Source organism: Parambassis ranga, chromosome 19 (assembly GCF_900634625.1).
Source record: "Parambassis ranga chromosome 19, fParRan2.1, whole genome shotgun sequence".
In the NCBI taxonomy this organism is placed as follows: domain Eukaryota; kingdom Metazoa; phylum Chordata; class Actinopteri; family Ambassidae; genus Parambassis; species Parambassis ranga.
In genome coordinates this window covers 9097962-9122383 of record NC_041039.1, presented here as the reverse complement: position 1 = coordinate 9122383, position 24422 = coordinate 9097962, and the positions used below count along the sequence as shown (strand labels likewise).

The following is a 24422-nucleotide window of genomic DNA, read 5'->3' as shown; positions in this document are numbered from 1 at the left end:
AGGTACATTCTGTGAAGTGTGGTCTGGTAGAATCGGCCAGATTTTCTTACATGCACCAGATTTATTCCTACCTGTGTGATTGGCCTGCTTATCTGGAATATAATTTTACTTCATCAGATGTAACTTTTACTTTACTCCTGTGTTTAAGGTGAGGATAATCTCATAAAGATCACCCATGTCATATTTGTTGTTACACCTGTTTATGTAGCTGTTGTACTTCCTGAGCCTTGTTATAAATATCTTCCAAGTTTACAATGAGATTTTGAAATTGAAAGTCTTTTTAGGTCATTGCACCTACCAGTGGATTTCCAAACAAAAGGAAAACACAGATGTGCACATACTAAGTTGCTTTTATTAATACAGAACTGCATGCTACAGAGACTGTACAGCATAAACATTTATTCATTACAAAAAAACATGGTTTTAGAACCATTTAAAATAACAGGAAAAAAACAAACAAACAAAAAGATAAGAGCATAAAATAGAACAGGAACATCACAGCCGTTAAGGAAACATTCAAACTATTTATCATTAGCATCTTAATAAACCAGAGAAGAAATCGACAGATTACAGTCGCGTCATGTCAACTACAATGGCACCGAGTGGATGATTCTCTTGTAGCTTTTTTTTTACAGCCTCTTGCAACATCAACATGCCTATTTTTTCTATCTACCTATATGTAGTAGTGTACTTAAAAGTGGCAGTTTGTGTATTTTTTTGTATTTAATAGTTTTTTTATGAACCTCCTAATATACATAATTTGGCCCTTGTGGGTTTATACAGTATGATGTCCGTCTTTTTATTAAGTTTAAATTTTAATATTTGACAATTTGCTACCAAACACATTTGTTATAGCAACATTTATACTACATACATAGCAATCTATGTAACGTCACAGCAAAGAATGGTATCGAAATGAAAAAAAAAAACGAAACAAACGACAACAAAACAAAAAAAAGAGGAGCGATCCCTACAGCATGGTTAGGGGCGGGGCAGAGAAAATTATCACAAAATTTGGCACGGAAAATCTGTACACGAATCTACAGTCTGAGAGATGTGACTGTGCAATAAAAAAGAAGGGCTTCAGACACTTTTCCAACTACTGAACACACGGTACCCACTGTCTCTTGTTTCAAGTTTTCTTTTCTTCTTTTTTGTAAAATGGCTTATAGACGCATTTCTTGAAATGAAGTTGTGCATACTTCTGTTCATGAGATCTACACAGTACGCTGAGTGGAATCCAGGTTTTCAGCAAGGAAAGAAAAAACAAAAAGATTTGCCTTTTTAAAACCTCCTTGTAAAAATGGATCATTCATATAGTTGCTTACCTTAAGAAAAAATATTTGTACAATGTATTAAGAAAAAAAAGTCAAAAAGAGACACATACAAGATACAACAAGCAATCTCTAAAGCAATAAATACTACTGGTCCTAGCGTTGTGACATTTTGAATTTAATAATCCCTCAACCCTCCCACCCAACCTCCCATCAACCCCACCCAACTTCCTTGACTCCACCCCAAAGGTAAACAACAAAAAAAAGGACAACGCAGTGGAAGAATGCATATTTAACACAGTAATCCCCCCCTCCCCGTTATTCTGTACATTTAAACAAGAACAAGTAACATCACAATTAAAGTTGTTCCTCAGAGAGGTGTCACCGCTTAGCCTCATGCCCTCCTAGAGTTTGAACAGATGTCAAATGATTGGTTCGCAAGCTCGTATTTAATACAAATAAAGAAGGAGAACCAACTCTGTAAAGAAAAGGGCTCATTGAATAATCTAGCCTACCTTTTTATATCCATCTTTTAAACATTTTGAAGTTGAACTAGATTCATTTTTCTGTTTGCACTGTTTAACACTACAAAAAAGACGAAACAAAATTCATAAAAATTTTGGCAGATTCACAAAGCTATACTACAGCTCATTGTATCATTTCTTTATAATAATTAGATTTTTTTGATAATGACGGGTCAAATATTGACCAATGAACTTTAATAAAACAAAAACTAAAATTTCAAAGCCTTATGGCACAAAAACATAAAGAGAACAGAACTGACGGCAAGTGAAATATAGCAGAGAGAGGGCCTAGAAAGGTGTGTGTGCAGAGCTAAAAAAGAGGAGAAAAATAGGGTAGACTATTCTATAGACTTGGTCACTAGCGACAGAGGCTGAGGGGCTGTGGAGGGGAGGAGCGAGTGGGAATGACACAGCGATGCCGATGGCCGGGCCATTGAGGACGCCACAGAGGAGCCCGGCTGCCGCGAGGACGAGACGTCACCGTGCTCCAGAGCTCCGTTGTGGGAGGAGGCGCCGGGCGTTTTGCTAGCTGAAGCAGAGTTTTCCAGCTGAACCAAAGATGGCGGTTGTGGCCCAGCCAGGAGGTGGGGGTGGTGGAGTGGCTGGTGGGCCGGTTTCATAGTCAGTGAGAGAGGTTGCATTTGTTCAGTCTGAGGTTTGGACTCTTTTGAGGAGGGGGAGGGGACCACTGAGGAGGGGGAGGGTGGGGGGGAGTCGAGTAAGCTTCCGTCCGTAGAGGGAGGACTGGCACAGCTGCCTTCACCTTGGATGTAGCGAATGCACTTTTTTTTTCTCCTGAGGGACAAGGTGAGAGACAGAGAGCATCTTTTAGCATCACATCTTGAAGCTGCATCGCCTCTTAGCACTTTTGCTACTTAAATGCACCTTCGCCTTTTTTAGATTTAAATCAGGTGCATTTAAGCAGCTGTGTAAAAAAAAACAGTGCTAAGGAGAAAAGTGATAGAAATGTCCAGATACTAAACTGTCAGACAGGACAGACATTAAGGAAAGATCACCTGGACAGGAAGCAGAATGCACACAGAGATGATGAGGAGAGGACAAAATGAAGGTGATAAGGTAATGGCTGCTCTCTGGATGTAAACTTCTTACAGAAAGAGCTAGAGCCTGTAATCAGCCTGTTCTCAACTGGACCCATCTCACTCCTATACTTCTCCTGAAGGGACAGTTTGGATATGAGGCTAAAAAGTCAACACTACACCGCATCTGCCCCACAGACATGAGTGTGTGTGTGCGCGTGCACTAAAGGGGTCAAGGCATCATGTTTGCATTCTTGCCTGGGGTTGGGACCCTCCCCCTGCCTATCAAGTCCTGAGGCCAGGCCCTTTGCACTTGGTGGATCCCAATGAATGAAACATAGGAGGGAGGGAGGGAGGGAGTTAGAATTGTTGTATTTGTCTGCGGTGGCTGCTGTGAAGGCTGCACTCAGATTTGGTTAAGGGGGAATCTCTGCCCACCTCATCTTTACCTTGACCCTGGCAGTGACCCTTCTCTCTCAGCTCCCCAGTCTATCACAAGTAAGCCTGAAGGCCACAGAGTGCTACAGGAACATACAGTAGGTAAAGAAGGTGCTGTACAAAACCGAATGATTGAGGCTTATCACTGTGTAATTAGGATTGTTAAATAAACCTTTTCGAGTAGCTCTTAGGGGGGGGAACAATTCTAAATGGATGCAAAAAGAGAGCAAGATGAAATCGATGAATCACATACAAAAGACCCACGAAACCTTGATCACATGCTAGGTGAAAGACAGACATGCATTCCTGATGAACTGAACAGTGCAAGCACACAGCACCAGACTGTGCAGGACACTAAAAAGAATGAGGATGAGGGATATTGTGTAGCCCTGAACGGTGCGGCGCATCGACCGGGTGTAAAAAGGTATCGTTTTGCTTCTACACACACATCCTGGCCTCAGTGACTGTCTGTCAAACTGCAACAAATGAGCTAATATCCATTTTTTAACAGACATATTGATTTATAGTATGTGCCTGTGTATGTTATTGATTTCTCCATCTCAGGGGAAATTATACCAGATGCATCTTTTAGGAAATGGAGCCCAGAGAGAACTTTTAACCTCTCCACTCTGAATTACTGCATTTTGCAAGCTACTGAGCTCATGATGTGCTATTATTATTATTTAAGCAATCATTTTTTTTCAACATGTCAGCTGGAAGGGCAATACGAGTGAGTGGAAAGAAACTAAAATATCCTTTGAAATAGGTTTATAAACACACATCAGTGACTAAAGTTTAATATGATGCAAATGAAACATGTAACAGGGTGTCGCAGAAAAAAAGTTGTGTGGAGAAAGAGTGGGGCAGGGTGTGGTGCAAGCCAGACACAAAGAAGGGTATTACTTAGCAGAAACAAATACCTACCATGAAAATATTCCCAATTCAAAGACTGCTTGTGTCAGAACAGAAAGACAACAGGTAGGGACTAAGTAAGGGTTATTGAAGAGGAGTTTGGAGGAAGAGGGAGGTGGAGAAGGAGGAGGAAGAGGGCACAGAAAAGAGTGTCACTGAGCAGGCCCTCAGAGAAAGCAGGGCTAAATTTGTAAGCATAACATTATTATTCAAAGCCAATTAGAACATACATGACACAGTTAAGATGGGAGGGAATTATCCACTGCCTGGGAAGAAAATGGATTTCAACCAGAAGACGTTCTACTCGAGATTACAACAATGAGCTTTAAACAAAAAGGTTTATTTAGTTATCCGGCAGTCCCATTTAGAAATCCATTTTCTGCCACTGGGCTCATTCTGAGTTCAATAAGGAAAAAAGTAGCTGTGCTGGAATTTAGAGGAGCAGGAAACTTCTCAGTAAAAGAGCAGAAGCTGAGGAGTTTTCCATCTGTTACCACACTGATGGAAACATGTTTTTAGCAAGACATCTGAGCCAATAATCAAGGAGAGAGATGCTCATTGTGGATGTCTTCCTCCCAACTGGTACTACAGCAGTTATACCTGCATGGTTTGCACCATAAACTCAGCTGGTCAAGCCCGAACAAGGCACGACACTTCTTTGGGGTATTTGCATCTGTTAGCCAAAGAGGTAGACACAAACACACACACAGAGACAAAAAAAGGAAAAGAAAAAGAAAGAAAAAAAGAAAATGGACACGTCATTTCACAGACAAAAACATGTAGCCAGGGCTTAGATTTAGGCTGGCAACACTGGGATGTCCTCCATATTGACCAAGCCATCAGGCTCCAGATCCTCCAAGCCTCAACCTGCCAGTTTACTTCTGACTGTACTTGTACTTCCTGCAATGAAACCCCTGTAACCCCATCTTATCATCAACACATACGCACAGACATCATTCATACAAACACTCTGCTGTGAACACCCTTTTTCCCCAAACAGCAGGTAAAAACATCAAATAGTGAGAACCCAGAGATAGACCGGCAGGGCGTGGCTGGAGGAAGCTGAGAGGTCACAATAGCCTGGCAGGACAGACAGGGAAGGTGGCGCAGAGAAAGGAGAAAGGTAGCAGCATAAGAACAGGGCAGGGAGGAGGAAGTCCCAGCGTAGAGTTACCCAGCCTTCACCTGGCCCTGGCCTGTGCAAGCACACACCATACACACCTGCACGGGCCACACCAGTTATTCTGTTGATCGAGCCCAAAGCGCGCTCGACACTTCTTAGGAGCGCTCAGGTCTGATGCCGCAACAAGGAAGGGAAGCCAGCAGAGAGGAGGAATAGAACCAAAAACCAATAAAACGAGGAACAGAAATCAAAAAGAGGAGAAAAAACAGATAACAGTGAATCTATGAAGCTTGGCAGTGGCTCACTGTGCAAGAACCCCCCCATCGAAAAAAAACAACAAAAAAAAAAACAAAAGAAAAGAAAAACCTTAAAGCAAGTGTGCCTTTAAAGATAGGATTGAACACAATCAGTGTGTTTCAGACATTAGTACAAATCAAAATGCATGCATATTATTAAATATGATATTAATATGGAAGCAATCACTTTCAGCCGTGTAATCTAAATACTGACTGGAGTAAGATAAGCTTATTTGGTTGAGAGAATATAAATGGAGCAAATGCAGACTGGATTAATTTACTGTTAGATGTTATCAGCACAGACACAGGTCAAAGTGGTAGAACTAGGCAGCAGTAGCAGATTGCTAGAACAGCAAGTTGTGAGTCAGCCCTAGCCAGGGGAAGGATTAAAAAGGCTGGAGCCTGAAGAGGCGAATCTACTCTTTTAGACCTGGCATCAAACAGTTGATGGTTTTCCACCAGCATTGGCTGGTCTGCTGCAGGACAGCTGCTAGCTGTATCCATTAATGGTGTCATTATCAGAAGTAGAGCAGAGGACTAGTGTTTGAGTCCAGGCGTCATCTGAGTAGACATTTAAAGGAGGGACAAGGCCAAACTCATGCTGGTCTATAGGAAAGGCACAAGCGCAGCTACTGAGGCATATAGATTAAGGAGGTTTACCCTGACATCACATCCTTCACTGTCTAACTTGGTATCATCAGTTCCTCAAGCATACTGCATAGTGATTTTTGCCAAAATGTGAAAATGCTCTAAACTAAATAGCAACAGTAAATGGAGGTAAATTAAATGAAAAATAATCTAGCTTGAAGTCAAATAAACAGTAGAAACATTTTAAGAAAAGAAAGCAGCAAACAAAGCAAAAAAAGAGCATATTGCATATTTTAAATAGAAGAATTTAAGCTTAGACCTGCCTCATATTGCACATTCATGGAATAAATAAATATACATTAATTTAAATGGAATAAATAAATAAAATACAGTTAGTGATTTAATACTCAAAATGACATTAGCACCTGTAATCGGAGGGAGTGAAAGGCAAGGGTTTGGAAAATATTCTCTGTGTTCTGAAAAAAAAGAACAGATAGAGAGGCCTTCAAGAAGAAATCCGTCACCAAACGAGCGCAAAATACAGTGATAACAAGTCGGCATAGCTCCTTTACAATACGATCAGAAAAATGGATAAATCACAGAATTAGCAAACCTCCTTAATTTTAAGATGTCAGTGATTTTCTCTTATGTTGGTATAAAAGCATGCAAGGAAGCAAGCAAGGGGAAGCCCAACAAGCACACACATGCACAGCCTCTCTCTCTCTCACACACACACACACACACACACACACACACACACACACAGAGTACAGTAGTGCAGTTGATCTGCAGGGCACAGGCAATATAAAAACAAGGCCACACACTCAACACTGGCAAAGTTAATGGCTCTCACAATGCTTCAACTTCACATTCTCAAAACAAATATCACAATACCAGAAGGCTAAAGGGCCAGAAGAGGGCGGGGGGAGGCTGAGGGGGGAGGTGAGAGGGGACTATAAGGGGAGGAAAGAATGGGGGGGGGGTGTCATGCATATTCAGTTGTTATTAGCTAGGGAGAGCAAGGGAAAATGGGAGAAGGGAGGGGGTATTACAAGCAACTCTACTATTTAAATATTGCATTGGGTAGCGTAACTATACCAAAAAAAGCCAGGCAAAATAACACACACACACACACACACAAACATAACACAAAAAACTAGCTTGACTTTTATCTTGCAAGATGTCACATCTGCCTGACACATGATGGGGCTCTTCTAATATGAGAGATAATTGCAGCTCACTTACCATTGCTCTCTGCTTGCTGCTTTTCCCTTTTTCTCTTCTTCCTTTTCCCCTGTTGGTTAGCCGCCAAAAAAATAGAAAGAAAAAAATAGACACAGACAGGAACCTTAGTTATTATATTGCAGAATGCCCAAAACATGAAACAGAGAATAGGACTCATCTTTGTGTTTACTTATTCATTCATTCTTTTTTCTGTCTTTGCCCTCCGGTTTGTATCAGCCACTGCAGGCCAGACCAGAATCTCTCCCTCCTCAGTCTTTTTTTGCTCTCTTCTTGTCTTTGTGTAATCTTTTGTCTTATTTTCCTCTGCTCTGTCAACATCTAGATATTTTGACACACTTCTGATTTGGAAGACAGATTTCTCTGGGGCTGCTCGTGGAAGAATCTGCTGATCAGCTCCATCCCAAAATGGGACGAAACTGATGTACACAGTGCAAAACCAAGAATCCATATAAACGCCTTTGTTGCAAATAACAGTTTCTTGTTTATACTTTCAATTGAATGTAAAATAGTAGACAGCACATTAAAGTCTCAGCTTTCACTGAGTAGGTTTACATTGTGATTAGAAGGTCAAAAGTGCCCTGTAGGATGAAAACGGTTCCTTGACAACAAGAGAAGTCCTAATGACCCTGAGATTTTGTAACCATCCATCCATCAGACTCCTCTTTAATTCATTTCTCATGTTTGTTTGGATGTTCTGGGCAGCTGTTCATCTTCAATTTATGTGCATTGCTTTAAATACCCTCATCTTTAGGCTACATTTGTTGTTGTTGAAGATATGCGTCTCCCACAAAGTTCTTTCTATGTTGAATAGAATTTCAAGACTTTATGTAATGTCCATTAGTTCATTTCAGACTGAATGAACATAAGTATCATGTGTGAAGATGGCGTGTACGGCATTATAGCATAGCAAAGCAGGCTGAAGTCAAGGCAATGTGCTCTCAGATATACACAACAGAAGACTTTACATCTCTGTGGCCTGGTAGATAAAAGTAGAAGAAAGAACTCATCCCCGATATGCGACCTAGTACGCGAGGGAGAAAAACAGGCTGTTACAACTTGTAAACTTAAAAACTTACATAGTTGTCTCGTGCTGACCAGCCTGGGTACAGCTGCATGTGGAGCTGTCGCTCTTTCCTGGCCAGCTCGTAGTACTTGGCCTGCTCCTCCCGTGATAAGGCGTGCCACTGTCAGAAGGGGAGTGAGACTCAGTCAAGTTAAATCCACATTACACCTTAATGTTAAACAGGAAATATGTTTTTTACGACTTACCCTCCGCCCCAGGATCTGGTTGATGGCAGCACTTTCCTTCAGTGTGCACTCAGCCACCACCTTGGCCCGCATCTCCTTCATGTAGAGCATGAAGGCGTTCAGAGGCTTCTTTATGTGGACCTGTTGCTTCTTTTTCTCTTCTTCCTTTTTAGCGTCTGTCTGCTTCCTGTGGTGGGACAGAGGGGCAGTAAAGATGAGAAACTTTTTGAGCATTTACTACTGAAACTTTTGTCAAAGGGCAGAGAAAGTCTACTCACGAGCTGTTGAGAGAGCTGATGTCACTGTGTGTGGATTCCTGCTTGACATTGGGTGTGACGATGGCAGGGTGAGGGATGCCCGTGGTGTGCAAACTGTGGTGAGGGGGCACCATGTGTGGGGGGAACCTAGAGGACAGAAGACTGTGTAAATCGTCAGAATGGACACGGGTGAAATGAGAAGATGGAGCACATATACACACAAGACTATTACAGCTGGGGCTAAATTTCAATCCCATCTTTATATAGCTCCTTTCAGTTATACATAACATTGTTGGCTTAATCAGTTGTTAAACTTTTAAGCAATTCTGCAGGTGGTATTTAAAGTTGTTCTCTGCCTCCTGCATGAATCAATCATAAGCTTGCACAGGTCCTTGGAAGTTGGCTGATAGTTAGACTTCTTCCTTTGTTGTAATTTAGTGCTTATTTATCCATTAATGTGACTGCATGCCATTGAGACTTGCACTTAAGTCCCACAAATGTGATCAGGAAGCTCATTCAAACATGAAGCCAACACGTTCAGATGCTGTCAAGATTAATAGAATGTTGGAAAGAGCCTTTTGGTATTGTAAAGGTCTTTTTACGTACTTGCATAAAAAAATGGAATTGAATTTCAGTCACAACAAACACATACAGTAAATCCACATAAAAAAAATGTCCAAGGCTGATTTCTGTATTATTCAGTTTAGATTTTACTACCAAAGATGGGGTCAAATGTCTTGCGATTTAATTTGAGCAGAGTTCAGCCTGAATAGTAAATACACAAACATATTACAGCAATAGTCAACAAACCTTCAGTAAAGTTCACTATTATTTGAAAAAAAAAAAAACAACTATATTGTGTGGCAACAGTAAAGTGCAATTGCAGAAGGATAAATTGCTCGGCTGATATTTTGATCAACCTGTACACTTAAGCCATGAGCCATTCATTGAGATTAACAATAACGTTTCCATCAAGGGTTTGTAAACCGATATAGGAGACAACAGTTTACATAGATTGAGTGAAAGATGCTGGATTGAGGGCCCTTTTCATTTTTAGTTGGATATATCAGAGGACTCCTCAGATATAAAAGAGCATACATGTTTACAACCACCATAACAATCTGTTTCTAATAGACTGAATTTTGTGATTAGGGCATTTTTTGTCTTTTATTGTAGATGAAAAGCTCCACTTGAGGATGTTATACGACTGCAGCAGACATGAAGATGCCAGGTTTTGGAGAGGTAAAGCTTGAACCATTATCTCTTATCAAGGACTACTGCACACTAGATTAAATTGTTCTATCAAACATTCAGATATTGGGTCTCTGTTTGCTTCCTTCCATTCTTTTCTGCCAATTCAGCACTGTCAGCAGCACTGACATTTTTATCTTCATCCCTCTACTCTCCTATCATCATTTCATCATCTCCCAGAAAGGCAAGAAACCCTTATTTATGAAATTGTTTCACCGGCCAGAACAGCCATGAGATACTGCTGCACTGCACTGAGCGTGTCGGTATATGTCTGACACTAATTATTATTACATTATTTGAACATGTATTTCTGCATGTGTATGTTTACAGCGTGGTGCCGCAGCTCCACGTGACCACACACAAATTTAAAGGAAGAGAGGAGGATGATGAAGGAGAAGGGAAAAAAGGAAGAATAATTCTTCTTTTTTTTTAAAGCAGCTCATTATCCGGCTGTGTCTGGCTGCATGGCTCCGAGCCAGAATATAATGATGAGGATAAACTCGCCAGGAACAACTAGTTTCTGTTGGAGGCCATCTCAGGGGAGTGCCAGTGCTCCCCCCTCAAACTCTTTCCCTCTTTTTCTCCTTTCCCCTCTTCTCCCTTCATCACTGACACACTGGTGTTTGTGCCATGTCATTCGTTGATGGGGAGCTCGGCAGCAGTGGCTGCATATCGCCCATCATTAAGGCTGCTGCATTTTCTTCACTCGCTCCGTTTCCTCTCTCCCTGTTCACCCTCCCTCCTTCTCTCTCTGTGCACTTGTTAAAATTTCCTCTGTTCCAAGATCTATTTTTTCTCTTCTTCTTCTTCTTCTCTACTCCTCCCCTGTCCCCTCACCACCTCCACGCTCCTTCGCTTCCTCTCTCCAACGCTCCCTTCCTCCCCCTCCCACTGCCACTGCATGGCCCAGGTTATGGTTAAAACATGACGGCCATCCCTTTGAAGCACAGGGGCATCATCATCATCATCATCGGGGCTCATCAGCGGCAAGCAGTGCCTTGGACCAATTTAACCAACACAGAAAGGGAGACGCAGCGTAGACCCCCACCCATCTACCCACCTCAACCCTGGGGCTCCTACGTCTCAATCTGAAAGGTAAGAATGGCTGGCGGGGAGGGAGGTGGGGTCACTGGCGCAGCAAGCCCAGTGTCAGCCAGTGCCATTTAATTGCCAGTGTGAAGCAGTAGCCCCCGTGCCTGTTTAATGTATAATGATCGGGCCGTTACACTTCTCCCGTTCCCCAGGAAAAGAGAGGGAGTGGGAAGATGGGGGGAACATATCAAAGGGCAGGCTTAAGCATAAGGGGCAAAGGGGCCTTCTTATCCACCCACCTGTCACACATACATTCAAACGCACACACACAATATAGGGGACGTGCACTGGCTCCAACCCCATTATCAAAATAATGTCTTTCATTTGCTCTGCTGACTGTCTGTACTCTCCTTGGCTCTTTTCTTCACTCTCATCCTACAAGAATGTATTTTTAACAGGACCTAGGTGTAAGGTGCTCATTGCAGGACTACGAGGTACCAGATTCATTCCCTGCATCCTAATTCAGTTCGGGCTATGGCACCGGGGGACGGATGTGAAGCAGCGCTCTCCTGCAAAGTCCTAACTCCCGACAAGAGTACAAGGCCAGGATGTCTTTTCTCTCCGATTTCCTCCAGTCAGCCTTCTCACTACAAATCACTTGAGCTATCACAACAGTCTGGCCCATTCTTTGAACAAAACCAACTAGCTGAAGGCTATGCGTAAAGGGAGTCTGCTATTTTGCTGACACAATTAGACAAATTGTTACTAGATTTCGTGAGCTTTTAGATTTTTTTCTCCTCTCTGGTTGGAGGGGTTTTTGGGAGGGTGATTTGCTAAACCCTCCCATTCTCCAGAGAACTCCCAGAGCCCTCCATCTATTCAGTTATACTAATTCAATTAGGGGCCTCATCACAGGGCATTAGCTCTTCCCCATGGCCAGTCCCCCCCTCTACACCGCAGCCAGTATATTCAATTAGCTGCACTGAAAATAAGATGATCACAATATAGAGGCTGTCATTAAGGGACCAAATTAGCAGTCACTTAAAGCCCAGGTTGGCTGAGTGCTGTTGCCAGATGCCAGTGTCTGGACAGACCCACCATCTGACCCTTTGCACCTGAGACTCTCCAGCAGTGAGAGAGGAGTCCAGACTCGCTTCCAAAGAATTCAAAGAAAAAGAATGCTAGAAGCACACATGAACTATCTGGTTCAGCTTACAAATTTCCCTTGTTCTCAGCGTTATGCTTAAAAAAACATAACCCCCCCCCCCTTCTTGCATCTACATGATCCATCACTGTCACAGAGGTCTAAACAAGCTGCCCTCACGAGCTGGTTTTCCAATCAGACTGTAATTAAACTAAAGCTTGGCTTCATCCCTAGACTCAAAACCAGCCCAGTCCAAAGTCCCCTGCTGCAGGGGCATGTAGAGGGGAGGAGGAAGGGAGGAGCAGTGGGAGGGGAGAGAGTGGGAGGCTATTTGTTTTTTTGTTTTTGTGTGTGCTGTTGCTTTTTTGGCTCATCCAGACCCACAAATCACAGGCTTTTAGGCTTCCAAAATTAATTATGTTCGCTTCCCACACAATATAGAGCACATGCGTCCCTCAAGGGAACAATAAGTAGTTTTAAACACCAACTGACAAATACACACACATGTATAAAAGATGGCAACAAATACACATACCCCTCCCCATCCCTCCCACGGGTGCACTAATGTCCACAGCAGCACTTGAACTGGACCTTAATGGGCTGGACCAAAGCTCTAGCCAATTGTCAGGCCCCAGCTTATATCAAGTAGTCCCCTTCAAAGTGCTGATGTTTGTTTATCTGTCTGGCTGCCCAAATTCACAGCAAGGACATGCCCCGGCTCATTTCAGATCTTCCTGACATGCAGAGGGGGTAAATGATCTTCAGGGGCCTCATTAGAAAATGATAAATATAATTAATATTTGAGCATGAGAGCTGGAGCCTCACACTGGAGAATTGGCCTTTTGAACACAAAGATGGGGAGTGTGAGGTCTCCTTAAGGGAGAACTTTCTCCTCACTGTGCACGTGTGTGTTGCTTCTGCATCAGGCTTATAGCAAACACACAAATGACTGTATGAAGGGAGTGAGTGTGTGCTCTTGTTTAACTCACCTTGACATGGATGCGTTGACAGTGAGCGCAGTTGGGTAGGGGTGTCTAAAACCCCCTGTTGTGATTGGATAAACAGGTTGACCTTGCCTAGGAAGGGGGAAGAAAAGAAGAAAGAGGAAAAGGTAAAGGAACAGGGTTGATGGAAGAGGAGAAGCTGAAGCCCTCTGTCTCTCACTTCTCCCCAACGTGGGCCTCTTTATTCTCATTTGATCAGGACAAAAATCTAGGGGATTGCAGAGCACAGATCAAAGGGAGGAAAACTCTGAACAATTTGAATGCCACAAATCTTGATAGCAATGGCTAATTAAATTTCATAACCCTTCGCTCTGTGTCGACAGAGTGGGGCCCTGTTCCTCCCCAAGCTGGAACTAGGTGTTTTGTTGTGATAATTAAAGACGAAGCGCGGGTCTCTTTAATGGAGCCATCACACTAATTGAGGTCTACACATCCAAAGACAAACAATAATGAATGTAAATTTATACCAAAATAAAGTGCAGCAAATCAAAGGGCGCCATGGCTGCGCTCAGGGCCTCTCTCTCGGTATTTAGATCGCGGTGAGAAAACATTAAATTAACAGAGCTTAATTTGTAGCCTTTTGTCATATTAACAAGTGTTGACAAGAGTTACCAGGGGAGAGCCCCTATGTGGAATTGTGGGTAAAATACGGGCAATCACAGTTCATTACTCTAATTGAACCATACACAGACATGCAAAATAGTATTTGCCACAAAATAGGACCTAAAGAAGGTCCAGTGGACTGTTGTGGTCCAGGAGTGAGTGTATTAGAGAGTTAACGGGTCAAATTTAAAAAAAGTCACTCTAAAGGACCAACAAGAGCCAGAGCTCAACATCCTGCACAGTAAACAGTTAAATATCATTTTTCAATCAATACATTATGTGAATGTTTCTAGCCTTCACACAACTCACAATATCTTGAAAAGAGTAGTAAAAAAAGGATTCGCTTACTGTGGTACTAACCATCCTAGCGGATGGGGGATCTGGCCGACAGTGCCAGGTGACAGCGGGTAATAAGGAGATATATCTGGAGGATGTGGAGGCCTTGGAATTCCTGCGAAAGATGACAGGAGCAGAGAGGAGGTGGACAGACAAGACGATGACAGAGAGAGAACCAAATCGTTGTCAGTGCTGAATTCATTCTTTGTTGAGGCTCACATCTGAACGGAGCAGACATCACAGAAGTGCATATGGGGAGGAAGAGGAGGAGGAAAAGGGCTTGTTGCTCGCGTGTACACAGCGCTAAATCACACTTCCTGATCAAAGGCCTTTGAGGCGGCACACCGGCACAATGTGTTGGAAGAGGCAGAGGGGAGAGAGGTGAGAAGAAAACACCAACACGATTCTTGTCACATTTGTCTAGAGAATCAGGAGATTAATGATATGAAATGACTGAGGTTTAGAAGTTAACAAAACACAGCAATATAATTAAAGTCTTCTCTGTGATCAGAGAGCTGCCAATATGGGACTAGCAGGTGAGTGTGCCTGCTGATTTACGGTGCCATTCTATGGATTTTACCTCATATGCAGCAGTCAATTCTGCCTTTGCCATCGATTAATGGTCTAATACTTCAATAGCTTACAGTAAATGCTGACAAGTACACATCCTGGCTCTCCATTTGTTCAGCTGGTTCTCAATTTAATATAAAAAAGCAGCAAATTTTGTTTGTCATCTCCCACTGACAAACAGTGACAAAGAAGTCCAATTTAAGGAGAGCTCCTTTTCAGGGCAATGCTGAGCAATCACAGCAAACACCGTGCTGCCTTTACTTTCCATGGCAGCTGACAGGCGAAAAAACTGCTTCGAAAAAGGCCCTGAATGATGCCATGAAAAGGTCTCATACACAGCGTGGTGTAAAAATAACTTTTTCCTCTCATGACAAACTTGAAACAGGGAACACTAGACATGTGTAAAAGAGAGGCAGAGGGAGGTGTGCTCAGTAGACCAGAAACTGGAGGACTTTCATTACAGCTTCCACACACCTGGCCCGCCTTTACAGCTGTTGTTTCAGGTATTTTGGGCCATGTGGCCAAAGTAAGGACAGATCATCATCAGGACCTTCATGGATCGGAACTTGGCTGTGTTAGACCCAGAGCTGTAGCTGATCCACAGCAATGAGACTTTTCTTGGAATACCGTTATAACAAAGGCATATTCTATTAACAAGGAAAGCCCAGGGAACATTATCCCATCACCACCCAGCGTTCAAGACCTAATATAGCTCATTAATTAATTAAACACTGTGCCCAATTAAGCAGCCCCATTAAGCACTACATTAAACAGCAGCTGGCGCATTATTTCCCCCTTTGTAAGGGCCATCATAATAAGGGAACATTATTACCTAAAACATTGACTGAACCCACCAGAGACCACTGAAAAGCACAAAATTATTCACCACACTGAAAGTGCATTAACCTGAAAGGACGGGCTGAATGACAGTTTGCAAAATTAAGTGCTGGGTCAAGATGCTCATGGAAATGAATGAAATTACCTAAAAATGTATGCTGACTGACTGCGTGGGCTGAATCCGACTGTCTAATCTGGACGCTGCAGGAGCAACAGGCTGTAAAGATGTTACTTCAGTGCTCTGTCTTCCATTTATTGCATTAAGTTAAGATAGTCCTCCACTCCAGCTACAGTGGCTGTCTTGTTTTGAGTCTTGGCAACCAGAGCTGCGGTCATGAGAGTTTGTGGCTGTTTGCTGAATTCCATGTTTTACGAGAAGTTTATGAGCCACTGTTCAGGTTCTTGTTGTCAAATATAAGGCTGCTTCCCACCAAAACCGAGTCACGTTAATGAGCGTGATAGCTGAATCAATTGGAAACAGATGAGAGCGGCTGTAGTCAACAAGAAGCACTTGAGTTGACCTTGTCCTTCTTTTACTATCACAGTCCTTGTAAACAGCACTAGTCGTTTTTATGAAGTCATCAAATAGGCAATTAATAAACAAAATAAACTTTTAAGTCACATTCACTTTTATAGATATTTCAATGTTCAGTGATGTCTACAGGCTTTAAAAACAAACATAGTATGTATGTTTCCTATTTAGCTGTTTTCACTCTAGCTTCAGTCTTTAGTGGGAAAAAGGAACAATCAGCATACAGGTCAAATGACTCAGAACAGCCACAGGTATTTATTGGCTTTACCTCTAAACAACAAAGGAATGTATTTTCATAGTCCCTCAATAAATTCTACAACTTTAAGATACATATTTTACTGTTTAAGCAGCACTGCCAATGTAAAATCTGGGTTAAATGCTGCTTTCCACTGTTTGCTAAGGCTGTATTTTGGTTGTGCATTTGTAACATGGCCCTCCAGTAAAAGAGCCAATGACTTCTTAGCAGGTGCATATACTGTATGTGCACATGTTGATGTAAGAAGGGCAACAGTTACACAACCTTATTTAAGGAGTTTTGTTTGCCAGTTTAAAATGAAGAACATTTGTACCTGTTTTGGGATCCACGTCTGTCTGTAGGTGAGGTGGGGGGTTCCCCGGTGTGAAGTGCTCATTGCTGTAGGTGATCAGAGGTGTGAGCGGGTGCACATGGTGGGGGTGCTGTACCACTGGAACCTTATTAGACTGAGAGAAGGATACAGAGAAAGATGGGTAGGAAAGGTGAAAGAGAGGGGGAAAAAAACAAAAAGGCCGGAGTGTTAATATTTGGGTAACAAGCTGGAGCCTGCTACAGAATTACAGCTTGGGTCTGAGAGTTTTTGAAAGAAGACCTATCCAATTCTGGGTATTCTTGAGGTGCCAAACCACGAAGCCGCAGTGAAAATAGTGTGGTTTGTAATTAAAAACACTTCTGTGGTGTCACCCTGGAATTCAGTAACACAATCTAAGAGGCTTGGGGGGCTTGCCAATTCACATTTGGATTTGATGTGTGATGAGGCACTTTTAACCACGGTTGCAGTGAAGTAATCGATCATCTGTAAACCACCAAATCAAGGCAGCGCCTGTATATCCACAGTCATTAGCAGCTCTCTGCTCAGCTCTCGAGTCTACTTCCTCTCACCCCATCTCCCCTCTTCTATTCCCCCAGGGCCCAGTTCATGGAGGGTATGGGTGTATTGTAATAAAAGGGTTAGAAGAGAAGAGGTGGGGCTGAAAATCCATTTCTGCATTTTTGCCAAATTAGTTTTAGCTATGTAATCTTCTCTTTGTGCTCCTAAGTGGTGCAGGCCCCCTTTTTTCAATTACCCAAAGATTACAGTGGAGCTTTGGGGGATGTGCTGCCGTGGGCCCCTGTGTTAACCGGAGCTCAGCCCCTCTCATCAGGCCAGCCTGGGACAGAGACTAATACACACAGTCCCCCCAACCACAAGATAACCAGATTAGAGCTCTGCTGTAGATTAGGCTTGTGGCGGAGGCTACTCTCGCCTCTTTACCCACACATCCTTATCCTGCCCTCAGCAGTCAAAGAAGCAGCACTAATCAGGCTTATCATAACATGGATGATATGTTCAGGGGGTGAGGAGTGAGGCACCAAGCTGCTTGTGTGTGTGTGTGTGTGTTCACTCTGCTCTTTCATAGGCCACATACCCTCATTAGCGACTTTAACCCATGCAAGAAAAAAGAAAAAAAAGCTCCACTGTGGCACATTTCCAACAGACTTTGAAAAACATTAATGGGACTAGATGTTGGCGGAGGGGGGGCATACATACATAAGATGCCCAATGCTCATTGTCAAAACAAATGAAAAGCTGGGGTCCCAGGGCAAATGTGAGCAGAACTTAATGCTGCAAACTAATCATCTGCCCAGGCTGGAGCTAATATCACATCCATGTGAAGGTCTAAAACACCATTAGTCCATTCAGTGCCCCTGTGCTAAATTTTCATTGGGCAGTTCAAGCTGAATCTGTTCAGATGGTTCAAGCATGGCCATCTAGACTTCTATTCTGGAGTGGCGGTGGTGGTGGGGAAGCAGGGAGTGTGTGTGTGTAGGGGAGGGGGGCATTCCCTATTGCCGTGGTCCCAATGAAAGATTAATGAACCCCAGCAGAACTCCAGGGAGGCAGAGAGACTCCTGGGACTCATTCACAGCCCTGAGCTGAAAAGGCTAGGGAGGGGAGAAGGAGAGAGAGAGAGAGGGTTCAGGGCGGGGGGGTGTGTATATGTGTTTGTGTGTCAGGGGTGGGGGGTGGAATGGGATTCGTTAAAAAAGAAACACAAACCAAGACACTCATTGTTGCGTAGGGCATCCTGATCTGATCTGCACATCCCGAACAGAGAGATGAAAAAAATGTTAGAAAAACAATCAGGATAGAAGTTATGACAGCTGCCAAATGCAGCTGATGAGTCGGCAGCTGAATGTTGGAAGACGGCCTCTGCCTCGCCCCTTCTCTCTTTCTCTCGCCCTCCTTTTCTTGTGTCCCTCCCCTCCATCTCTCACCTCCTAACCTCCTCCTTCACGACTCCCCGCTCCTCCCTCGGGTAATGATGTGAAAGAATGTTGTCAATTCTTCATCTCTCTGTGCTGAAAAGCTTTAGTGGCCATTTAAATGAGTTCTTTTGTCCAGGGACCTTGGCCATTGAGAAGACAGTTCAAAATGCCCATCCAGTGAGTCCACATTTAGACAGAGGGTGTTAGAGAGGGAGTGTATGGGACTGAGAGAGAGAGCCAGAGGCCATACGATTTACATCATAGTCACTTGTGGTGTAAGAGTGTGCTCTTTTTTTTCTATAAAGCCCGGAGTGATGCAAATAGTAAGAGGCTGGACTAACTGCTGCCTTCAGTGAGTTACACACTGTGGCTGCGTGTGAGGGCAAGAAAAGAACATTGTATCATAAACTTTTGCCAGTAAGTAGGTTTCACTGCATATCTGGTTAAAATCTCCCAGTGCAGTCAGTCAGCTGGTCTGGACTTCAAAACACACTCTGCATGCCGTGTGATCATCACAACACACACAGCAGCCATCCACTTTACCTCCTGCTGACGTAAAAGCCAACACACGGTGGTCCCTTTACGGAAAGGAAGGCCCAGCACCTGCCCCCGTGACCACTGCAGGACAATGCGAGCTGGGACTCCTCTGGCAGTGCTGCTGGGTGCTTCAGCCGCGCAGAGAGACAAAAGCAGCAACGTGGGAGGCTTCCTTTACTCTTCCCTGCTCCACAAAAGCCAGGGGAAAAAGAAAGAACGTTTCCTGCCCTTTACACCCCCACTGACTCGCAATCCTTCTCACCACCTCTGTCCTTACAACAAACAAATATACAGTGGGAAACACACTAGTCTGCAGACATGACAACCACATTTTGAGCCTCAGAAAAGAGATTTAAAGGACCCTGAAGGTACATTTAAGGGCACCCTCTTGTATAAGCATAAATGAGGACATTTCCACTGCTGCTGAAGAAGACCAGTGCTGTGAAGTCCATGCAGCACAAACACCACAGACACACAGGCATTAGTTGTTGCCTGTGGTTGTGTTGTGTATGGATACTGCCTTGGAAAAAAAAAAAAACCTTAATGCTTTTGTATAGACATGTTGCCTCTCTACAATCTTACCATGCCAAAATCACACAGGCTACAATGTGCAAAATATTTCCCATATTTGCTGGTGGTAATGTGGATCTGCCACAGTGTGAAAAGATCCCCATGGAAGTGGACAAATGAATGAGCTGCTTCAAGTCAGACCTCTGGGGAGTGAAAAAGTGACAGCAGGACAGAGTAAGACAAAGGGAGGGGAGGCAGAGAGGTGAAGGCCGGACAGGAAAAAGCTGTCGGCCTTGCATTTCCGCCTGGTGGCACCTCGCAGGGCCAATTTGAGCCCTAAATGTGAAGGTGGCGACCTCGTGGGCCCAGTGGGTGGGTGGGCAGGGGGCTGGAGCCTCTGTCTCTCTGCTTTATGTCATGATATGATGAGTTGTCACAACAGCTTGCGGGGCGCTAATGAGCTGTAGTGAGGCCAGGGCAAGAGAAGGGAGGCCAGGAAGGAGAAAAAGGACAGAGGGAGAGATGTGGGGATGACAGTGCTGTGATGGATTGGGGGTCCTCTAAATTCCAAAGCAAGCAGAAAAAGCTGCCAGAGTGCTGCTGCCTCTCCCAGAAGTGGCCCACATCCAAGGCACACGGAGTGACAGCACACAGAAAACACACACACTACCAACAGCAATGCCAGGGAGCTGAGGAAAAGTGTCAGAGACGAGTCATTTGCACGATTTGATTTGAGCTAAACTAATGAATCATCTGGCAAATCTGTTTACACACAATTGCTGTTGTACTTTGAGAAGCATAGAGTGCCCCCTCCAGGCTAAAGATCTTCATCTCCAAGCATATCTTAATGTTCACACACACAATGACACTGGTAGTCAAATCAATCCTCAGATTGGAGCAGACAATCTAAAGGAATACTTTGAGATTAACAGCAATGGAATAGGAAATGCTTTGACAAATTAAAGGCTTATCAGAGCTACACCCTTCCAGCATGCTGATTAAAACCCTGCTACATATCAGAAATATTTTCTGTATGGTTAATCACGAGAAGAAGAAGAAAAAAAAAGAAGAACCTGGGAATTGTAAGGGTGGTGGTGGTGGGCTTAGGAAGATGGAGGATTTAAAAAGCAGATATGGAGGTGTTGATCAGTTTTCTCACAGAAGATGCGTCTCTGAGGGCAAGAGGCTCCCGAGACCACAGTATATTTAAAAGTTAATCTATTCACTTTGCTGCAGTGACATGCCGACTGCTTGATCAGAGCGCTGAACAAAAATATTATGTGGGCCAGAGCCTTTGCTCCCCTTCCTCCTGCTCTCTTCACTAGCACTCAAGTCATTCATTGCCATTTATTTCGGCTTCCCATCTTTGATAGTCAGCACATCAAATAGAATTTCAGAAAGGACATGTTCTGATATGTCACAGATAAATAAAACTGTGCACAAATAGCTTAAATATGAAGTGGTGTTTGGTAGAACTGTTGTACTCTGCGAAGACAAATCGCCTCTTAAGACACACATGTGTTAAAGCTCCTTTTTTCCCTTGTCAGTGTAAACAGCCTCTTGAACTCCCATACCTGAGTTAAAGGGGCTTCTCTGAGAGGTGATATTGTATCACAGTGTTAAGAGCTAGACTGAATTCTGCCTTTTGAAATGCAATCAGCCCCTCAGAATTTCAGTTGAAAGCTGAGCAATTAAGAATCTGAATTGAGTGGCAACATTAACAAAGGAATATGGTAATCTGTGAGGTTACTGAAATCTAATTTTACATTTCATGGTTAAGACATGAGCTCGATCAAATAACGTTTTGCCAAGTAAATAATGTTGCTCTTGAGAGAATCATGTCTTTAATTTATTTTGATACGTTTCTTATTTTTTAATACACTTTAAGTGTGCGACAAATATTTTTTTCTAGGTCTGAGCAATTAACATGCATATATGATAAAATCAGCATGCATATGCATTAACACAGTTTTCAGTGTGTCAGGATTTGTTCAGATGACCACAAACACCACCGCCTCCACCCCCCTCTCCCCCTTTTCCCTCACCTATTTACTACCAACCTGCATCACAACCACAACCTGTCAAAACACTGCTAAAAGCCTTCAGAGGTAGGAAAAAGCCAGAGACGGTGAAGAAGCAGTGGAGCAGTGCTACGTTACTCACCCAGCTGCTCAGATTGAGGTGCCAGCAGCCCACCTGCTGGAGGAGAGAGAGCCCGGGGCCTAGGACTCCTGCCTTTGCTCCCGTCTCCTCCGGCCCGGCTGGAGCTCCATCCCGCAGGTACATGACCCCCTCTGTCCCACCCCCGCCCCCTTCTCCTCCTCCACCTGCCCCCCCCAGCTCCTCTTTCCCTGTCTACGCCGGGGAGAAGCCCTCTTGGCCGCTTCTTTACTCCACTTCTTCTTCTTCTTCTTCTGCTTCTTTGTCTGTCTCTGTCTTGGCTCCTGCCTCCACTGTGTGTGGATGTGTTGCTGGGCATGTACGGTGTGTGTGCATGTGTGTTTATCGTCCCCCCTCGTTTTGGTGCCGCAGCCAGCTGACCATTGTTCCCTCAGGTTTTGACACTCGACTGTGTGTGTGTGTGTGTGTGTGTGTTTCTTTTGCGGGCTCAGGGTCTGAGGCCTAGATTCCACTCAATACACACAGTCCCCACAATCCTCCCCACCCACCTACATCCATCCTTAAAAAAACCCTAAAATCCTTCACTCTAAACACAGAAGCTCTCGCTCTTAGCGGCCAGCAGTCTTCCTCTTCTTTCTCAGTCAAAGTTTTGATGCCGGTGACAAGAAGTACAAGAAGTGAGAGAGCCAGAATGTGGACAGAGAGAGGAAAAAATTATTGTGAGCAGCTTTTCAGCACTGCAGTAGTCTTCCCACTAGCAATACTCCAGAAAAAAATATACTCACAAACACACACACACACTCAGAAATCAGTTATTACCCAAATCCCTGCTGTACGTTAGGTCTGTGTATGTGTTTCTTAAGAGTATGTGTGTGTATGTGTGTGGGCTCTGCTGTGCCTCCAGGATGCCCAGAGACGAACTGGCAGCTTGAAAAGCTTTGGCTACAAGGTAAAGCGAGCAAAGCGAGAGATGGAGACAAAGAGGAGAGAGCAGGAGAGGCAGAGAGATAGAAGGGAAAAAAAGGAACAAGACACAACAACATCCACAAAGGGAGGGCAGGCTCAGCAAAGTGTGGCCAACAGTCACTTTATCTGTATGATGCTGACAGTCCCCTCTTCAGACCCACTTTCCAGGGAGGGGGAGGAGGGGGTGCCCAAAGAGAGGGAGTCTTCACTCTGACACGGACGTGGCACCTTTCGTTGAGATCTTTTATTTTTTTTTTTATTTTATTTCCCCCACTCACTCTCCATCTTCCAAACAATACCTTAGAGTGGGGAACAATTCTTCCCTTAACTCCTCTCCAACTCAGTCTCCATTCAAGGTTCATGTAAACAAGGCCTCCACCCCCCCCCCCCACCCTTTTCTCCCCCACTCAGTTTTCTCCACAACTACCTTGCCTTCACAGCTATTACTCTTCTGAATAGTAAAATCAAACCATAGGCTTTATGTCCCTTTTTTTTTTAAACTGAGAAATTCAAAAGGTCTGCAGTCACTGCCAAACATGCACATACATGCTGCATTAAAGAGGAATTTCTTCAAAAATGGAAAAATGTTCTTTAAATATATAATTTTAACAATATATATATTTGCATTTTAACATTTAACTATAAAAACATTTTTGTTTATCTTCTTAAAAATAAAAGATCAACATTATTTTAAAGAATTTCACTGAAAATAAAAATTCTTTATCATTTTTAACAATTTCTTAAAAAATAAAAAAACACATGAGAAATTCTGATAGAACAAGCTGCTCTAAATGTGAGGATAATTTTACATTCTATTAACCAGTCTTGTCATTCTTTAATTATCATTTATAAACCTGACTAATGGCCATGACAAATTAAATATTTATTGAATAAATTATTTCCATCTAAGCTCAGTAACATTTAATATATTTTTAATATGATCTAAAAACAAAAAATAAATGAAGAAAAATTAACAACAGCAAGAAAATTAAAAAAGGCCAATGAAACAAACGCATCAATGTTTCTCAGCTGTACTGAGTCAATTTAAAACTGGCAACAGAAACAGCTAAAAACTTTACTTAATACAACAGGGACTTTCCTTTAATGCGCTGCTGCTTTCTTTTTCTCCTGTACTGTGTTGCTGTTAGGACCCTGCGCCTCCCTTGGCCTGCAGCAGGCAGTCCTGAGGCCCTTAAAGCCAAAACAAAGCCCTGGGAATGTCCTTTACACAACTTGGACAATAGCGCCAGGGCTCCAGTTTGACAAGTAAAAGAGCTCCGACAAGGCGGTGGCTAATTGCCTGCCCTCCCTCTATTCAGCCGCCCTGCCACACTCCTGCCATCTCCTTTTGTCCCACGTGCACTTTCTTAAGTAAACTGCCAGTTCACCAGCGAGTGATGGACAGCTCCCAAACACCCAGCCACAATGGCATCAACACCACAACACAAGAGAGCAGAGGGGGGGATAAAAAAAATACTCTATTCCACTCCACTGTCTAAGATGTTCGCACGAGACCAAAAAGTGTGCAAGA

At 43.4% G+C, this 24422-nt stretch overlaps 1 protein-coding gene across 30 annotated transcripts in view; it reads right to left on the bottom strand.

The window, feature by feature from the left end:
• Window positions 1-332: 332 nt before the first annotated feature.
• The window catches only part of tcf7l2 (transcription factor 7 like 2), an 80362-nt gene continuing 56272 nt past the window's right edge, over window positions 333-24422 (bottom strand). For 2 of the 30 annotated variants that reach the window (XM_028432008.1, XM_028432017.1), the window contains 10 exons: window positions 16821-16953; window positions 14325-14427; window positions 13359-13445; window positions 8964-9089; window positions 8707-8872; window positions 8514-8621; window positions 7438-7486; window positions 6618-6668; window positions 5407-5479; window positions 333-2593 (listed from right to left, as the gene is read on the bottom strand). In XM_028432008.1, coding sequence (XP_028287809.1) covers window positions 2137-2593; window positions 5407-5479; window positions 6618-6668; window positions 7438-7486; window positions 8514-8621; window positions 8707-8872; window positions 8964-9089; window positions 13359-13445; window positions 14325-14427; window positions 16821-16953 — 1353 coding nt within the window. In that variant the 3' untranslated portion in view covers window positions 333-2136. Of the gene's footprint in view, window positions 2594-4785; window positions 4859-5402; window positions 5480-6617; window positions 6669-7437; window positions 7502-8513; window positions 8622-8706; window positions 8873-8963; window positions 9105-13358; window positions 13446-14324; window positions 14428-16820; window positions 16954-24422 lie in introns of all 30 variants that reach the window. The other 28 variants (XM_028432003.1, XM_028432011.1, XM_028432006.1 and 25 more) reach the window with 20 other exon arrangements.